The 6,658-nt window shown below is 41.1% G+C and overlaps 1 protein-coding gene across 1 annotated transcript; it reads left to right on the top strand.

The window, feature by feature from the left end:
* Positions 1-3,189: 3,189 nt before the first annotated feature.
* On the top strand, positions 3,190-6,339 carry LOC129774309 (uncharacterized). The gene has a single exon (XM_055778024.1). It carries the CDS (start codon positions 3,190-3,192, stop codon positions 6,337-6,339), a length of 3,150 nt encoding a protein of 1,049 aa, XP_055633999.1.
* The last annotated feature ends 319 nt before the right edge of the window (positions 6,340-6,658 follow it).

Genomic DNA, 6,658 nt, shown 5'->3' with positions numbered 1-6,658 from the left:
ACTCTCACTCCTACGCTCCGAAGCGAGCTCCGAAGTTGAGGGGAAGAAGATTTTGAGTAGGTCCCGTGAGGAGATTCCAGCATAAGCGGTAGTCATTGGAATCGACCCAGGCTCCCTTGTGTCTGCATTGCGTCCCGTGGACAAACGGTGTCGCGGGTCCTACAGAGAGCGCACTGTGTAACCCGCTCGCCTCTCGGTCGTTGCGGGTTACACAGTGGCAAACATTGTCAAACATCGAACAAAAAAATCGACTGAAATGTTTAAGGTAACTTAACCTTGTACCGATACATTCGAAGGAATAGACCGAATATTAATTTTAGGCATCCAATAATTAAATATTTACTTGTCGTTTTTTTGTCCAATATATTTGATCAATATACCAAGGAGCTGGAATTGACAGGCGGTTCGTTTTCGACAGTATGATGTCGAGGCATGGAAAATGCGAGAGTAGATGAAAAATGACAGTGACTATATTTGTTTATAAACGAACCAGGTACCTATGCTGGGCCAGTTTCAACCGAACCAGCTGTAGTGTTCCAAAGCGAATGGAACTTAGAGCAGTAAAACACAAGCCCGCCGGTAGTGCTTCTTCCATATACCCACCAGTAAAACTCACACAATCACCGAATCACCAATCCCAGCAGCAACGGCAATAACCCTCACTTTCAGCAATAGAAACAATAACTTGCAGCAGTCAACGAATCCCAACAATGATACCAACAGCTTAAACAAAAACGACGTTTATGTACAGCAAACACATAGCGGTATGCACTTCCCATTGTCCATTTATTGCATGCCATTCGTTGTCCTCTTCCCTGACAAATTCTGACTGTTTGTTTTGAAATGCGTTTGGCCGCTGTCAATTCGAACTCAAGTAATGGCTGAACAGCAATTCATGCTTATCGTTCCACCTTATTATACCACCTTGCAATATACGTTGATCAAATTTTATCTGTCAAAAAAAATCAAGTATTTGACGTCGGTCAAACAGTGTATGAGCACCCTAACCAGCTCCACTCTAATTCCAACTAGTGATCCCCAATTTTTGAAATTAATCGTTCATCCACTAATCGAATACTTTTCAGCAGTTTGTTATTCGATGAGATTAATCGCTCCAAATAATCGATTAATCGATTAATCGTCACACTGAGAGAAATAATTAGTTATAATAATATTTCACATTTGTTAGAAAGCCATCTGGAATCAAAAAAGTGTTCATTCCGCCTGAAAATCAATTATTATCATTTACGCTCCCATAAACTCGTAAACGAAGCTCATTTCGAATCGACGGCATTGAGCCTCTTTTAGGAGTTTAGGAGAGTGTCAAAGATAATAATTGATTTTCATAATAAAACTGCAGCGGCCGTACGGTTTTTTTGCTCTGGGTTTGGATCGATTAATCGATGTAAAGTATTCGTTCGCTTCGATTATTGGTTGTGCAGTATTCGTTCGATTCATAATCGATTTCTGTAGGAAGTATTCGATTAATCGATTAATCGAACGATTATCGGGGATCACTAGTTCTAACCCGAAAACTGTTGGGTTCGCACTGAAACGATACATGGTTTCGTAATCTGCCCAGCAAACATTAAATCGTATAATTTTGCACGTGCCAAGTCTTACAAGAAATCCGAATAAATCATAATCGCATATAATATCAATCAGAGTATGTATCGTGTATATTTGAAATCGCACAAAATGTAAAAACTCGATTTTATATACCATAATCAAATTAAGTCGCATTTCGGTATAATAAACATCAATTTTATGATGTACATTGTCGTAAAATATATTTAATCCGCATCATATGCATATAATACGCTGATGCAGTTTGTGTGTCGTATAAGCGTATAATTTGAATCGATTCAGTACTGTAGTAAATCGTGTTGCATGCTGAAAAAAATCATGAAACAGTAAATCATATTAGATCCTAATAAAGAACATATTACATCATATTGAAATTTCAATAAAATGCTGATGCACTCGAAAGTTTTAACCGCTTTTGAATTAAATTTCAGATAGCCGCGCGAGATAGCTGGTGGATGATAATCCAGACGACCGGAGTTCTAAACCACATCGGAGCAGTATTCACCAAACATCAATCTGTGCCATTTTAAACATTCATATTCCACTCCCAACAGAAGTCAATCAAACAATTATTATTTCTACAAACATAAATACTCATATATAAAAATGGCGATTCGTGAGGCTATAATAAACATTTCACGAAAATATTTTGCGCCATTTATTTTTGTTCAGGAATGTAGATAATTTTCCTAGCCTAGACCTAGAAACACGGAGAAAGCTCGCTAACTTTCGAGCTCTCGCTCAATTTGTCTAAATGGTCAGCTTGACCTATCGTAAAGCTTTTTCTCGCGCTTTTAATCTGACCAAGACTATAAATATTAAAGCCCAAAGCAGAATCACTCTCTTCAGCAGTCGGAAATACATACTGAAGTACTCAACGTCTATCGTGTTATCGCTGGAATATCAGACAGAGTTAAATTTCAATAAAAATCTACCAAACTGACCGCGTGTTTTAACACCATCGATTTTCGATTTCTTAACATAAAAAAGTTGGTCCTTCGAACCGGATCGATGGTTCCAACGCGCGGGTGAATTAAATCGAAAGACAGTTTAGTTGTGAGTTTAGTGATAAAACCGGAAATAAGAAAAAAAAATCTATCGAAAAAGTGAAGCCGCTTAGTTCGGTAATAAAATCGCAGAATAGTGTACGAAAGAACCGCAGATCGCAGAACAGGATCGCATCGCAGGATCGCATCACAGGATCACAGGGCTTGGAGCAGTTTCGCGCGCTTGGCTTGGGTCAGCTATTGAGGTTGTAACATCTATTGTTACACTGGACAATAGAGGTAACGATAATCACGGACAGCGTGGTCACTGTGAGTATGCATCAACGATTATAAGGAAACGAAATAAATCGGGATAGTTCTCGCTAAGTTAATTACATTGATTATTATACGAGTCCCTGAAATTGTATATGTGCTTTTGCGAAAATTGAACGAAATTTCATAGCAAGTGTGTGAAAGTAGATTTATTCATTAATCCTCGTTATCGGAATCTGTGGCAGTAGAAATAGTTTGACGAGTGCGTGATTAAATTCGGAATTTTCGACTCTGTTGGTAGACTCATTTTGTACAATTCTCGTTCGTGATTCATATTCTCAAAATGGCTCCAAGTTTGCGGACACTATCTCGGCAGGAACGTTTCTGCACTGACTCAATGAAAAATCTTGTTGATCAGGTTAGCAATTACGATGAGCAAAGTGACAAAAATTTACTGGAAGGAAGAGTGGAAGAAATTTTTGCGCAGTTTCAGTCGGTTCGTTTGCAGATCGAATTGGAGGAAGATGAGGGTAAATCTATTGATACCTCATACGCGGATGAAGAAGAAAATCGCAGGATACGCGATGAATTTGAACGTAACTATATGATGGTGTATGGGTTCATTGTTACTGAACTTAGCAAACAGACCAATACCGATTCCGATGCAAATAAGGTTATCGTTTCCAAAACACGTGATAACTCTGACCAAATGTTTTCTCGTATCAAGTTGCCGGAAGTGAAGCTTCCGTCATTCGACGGTTCCATAACCAATTGGCTCACTTTTCGCGACATTTTCGTGAGCATGATAGATTCGAACTCACAGTTGAAACCTGTAGACAAGTTCACATACTTACTATCGTCACTCCCAAAAGAAGCAAAACGAGTGATCGAGTCAGTAGAATTGACTGGTGCGAATTACGCAGTAGCTTGGGAGCTACTAAATAAACGTTTCGACAACAAAAAACTTGTAGTGAAAAATTATATTGATTCTCTTCTCTCAATTGAACCTATGCGTAGGGAATGCTATGAGTCCCTAACACGCATTATCGATGATTTTGAACGAAATCTTAGCATGATACAGAAGATGGGAATACCCACCGATGGATGGAGCGTACTTTTAGCACACATGCTGTGCGCACGCTTAGAAGGAGCCACACTTAAGATGTGGGAGCAACATCATAAATCTACGGATGTACCTACTTACGAAGATCTGATTGAGTTTTTACGAGGTCACGCATCAGTACTACAGTCTTTATCGTCATCGTACAAATCTCGTAATCCCGAATTCGCTAAAACAGAACCTGTTCGGCCAATGAAACCGAAATTAATTCACGCTGTCACCAGTAACTTATCGTCCAAATTATGCATATTCTGCAAGCAAGGTACACATTCTGCATTCCACTGCGACGCACTTCGTAAAATGAACGATTCTCAACGCTTTGATGCCGTCAAAAGGAGTTCGCTGTGTATCAATTGTCTTTCGCCGAGTCATCTCGTCAAACAATGCCCATCGAGCTCTTGTAGAGTCTGTGGACAAAAGCACCACACTATGCTACATCAAAATGCCACATTTCGCACACCAGATCCTTCAAACTCGAAACACATACCACCAGAAAGCATACTCGAATCCAACAGACCTCAACCTTCTCGCAAACCTCTAGCTGCCCAGCCTCTCGCCAACCCTTCAGCTCAGCCCTCTAACATTGACATACCTTCGACTTCGACCACCACCAGCTGCATATCGACCACTCTGATAGGAAATATTCGAACAGTTCCTTCCACCGTATTACTGCAAACCGCTGTCGTAAAAGTTTCGAATCTTAACGGATACGCCGTTTGGGCAAGAGCATGGCTTGACCCAGCATCGCAAATAAATTTGATCACGGAGCAATTAGCACAAAGACTAACACTACGAAGATACAAAAACCACCAAGAAATTGGAGGTGTAGGAAATTCGCAAATCATCTCATCTCACTCTGTCGTCGCACGAATTCATTCTCATTGTTCGAATTTTATCGCTGATTTCTCGCTACATGTTTTGCCGGGAATCACCAGAGAACTCCCGAGCAGGACAATTCATACAGAAAAATGGAAACTTCCCAAAAATATCGTACTCGCCGACCCTACATTCAACGAACCTAGTCCAATCGACATGATTTTAGGAATGGAGGTTTATTATGATCTGATTGAAGACGGACTTATACGACTAGGTCCAGAGCAACCGGTTTTGCAAAAAACTGTCCTAGGATGGGTGGTGTCGGGAAAAGTAGGACCACCACCATCAACAACACCCAGTTTTACGCACGTTTGTAAGGCGCAATCTTACGATAACCAACTAGCACGCCTTTTCGAGCTAGAAACTTGCCAAACTAGCAGCACATTCTCCGTAGAGGAAACGTATTGTGAAGCACATGTTTCCAACACAACTACACGTTATGCTACCGGACGATTTTTTGTTCGTCTTCCGAAGCGCTCTGACAAAATTTCCACGCTTGGTAGCTCAAAGGAAGTTGCCGCTCGTCGCTTTTTCTCTTTAGAGCGTCGCTTAACCTTAAATTCCTCATTGAAAAAATCCTATTGCGAATTTATTGAAGAATATCGCCGACTGGGTCATATGATAGAAGCATCGCCAGACAAACCCAATAGTAATTTGCCAACATACTATTTACCGCACCATTGCATAGTTAAACCCGAAAGTCTTACTACGAAATTGAGGGTCGTGTTCGATGCCTCCTGTGCTACTGACACCGGAGTGTCATTAAACGATGTACTCATGGTCGGACTTGTCGTGCAAGACGACTTGATCGCGATAATTTTACGTTTTCGTATGTTTCGATACGCAATAATATCGGATATCGAAAAAATGTTCCGGCAGATTGTCGTTCATCCATCCGACTGTCAACTCCAACAAATCTTATGGCGAGACTCGCCCACAGAACCACTAAAGACTTACCAACTTACAACAGTCACTTACGGAATGTCGAGTGCCCCGTACCTGGCAACCAGATGTTTGAAGGAGTTAGCCAAAATTGGTGAAAATGAATATCCTCTCGCCGCAAGAGTGACATCCAATGACTTTTACATGGATGATTTATTAACCGGAGTTAATGATATCGCGACAGGTCGGCAGCTGTGTGCGCAGCTGATACAATTACATCAGTCCGCCGGGTTTTGCTTACGCAAGTGGTCTTCCAACTGTCCTCCAGTTCTTGAAATGGTTCCTCCTAGCTTGCGAGATGAGAGAACGCTTTTAGAGTTGGAGCCTTCTTCGAATCCAATAAAAACACTAGGGCTACAGTGGCAAACGACAACGGATCAGTTTCTCTTCAATGTTCCGCGATGGAACGATTGTAAGACGTTCACGAAAAGAGTCATTTTGTCAGATGCTGCTAAACTCTTTGATCCACTTGGATTAGTTGGACCAGCTATTGTCACAGCTAAGATTTATTTGCAACACCTTTGGCGAAACCAAAAAAATGGCGAAAAAAAATGAACCGCTAGATCAAGAATTGTGCGAACGGTGGATTGAATTCAGACACAATCTCGAATCTCTCAGGCATATCGCAGTTCCCCGATGGGTCATTCGTATTGGAAATCCTATCATGATTGAGATGCACGGATTTTGTGATGCCTCCGAAAAGGCATACGGCGCGTGTCTCTATTTACGCGCAGTAGCTAGAAACGGAGATGTTGTAGTAAACCTTTTTGTAGCAATCTGAGGTCGCTCCTCTGGGCGGCTCACGAAAACAGAAAAGAGTTTGCTTGCCTCGACTAGAACTTTCGTCAGCCTTGCTTCTCTCTCACCTCTATCA

The sequence above is a fragment of the Toxorhynchites rutilus genome, chromosome 3 (genome assembly GCF_029784135.1).
Source record: "Toxorhynchites rutilus septentrionalis strain SRP chromosome 3, ASM2978413v1, whole genome shotgun sequence".
NCBI lineage: Eukaryota > Metazoa > Arthropoda > Insecta > Diptera > Culicidae > Toxorhynchites > Toxorhynchites rutilus.
Note: the sequence above shows the minus strand (reverse complement) of the source record. Positions and strands in the feature narration are given on the sequence as shown.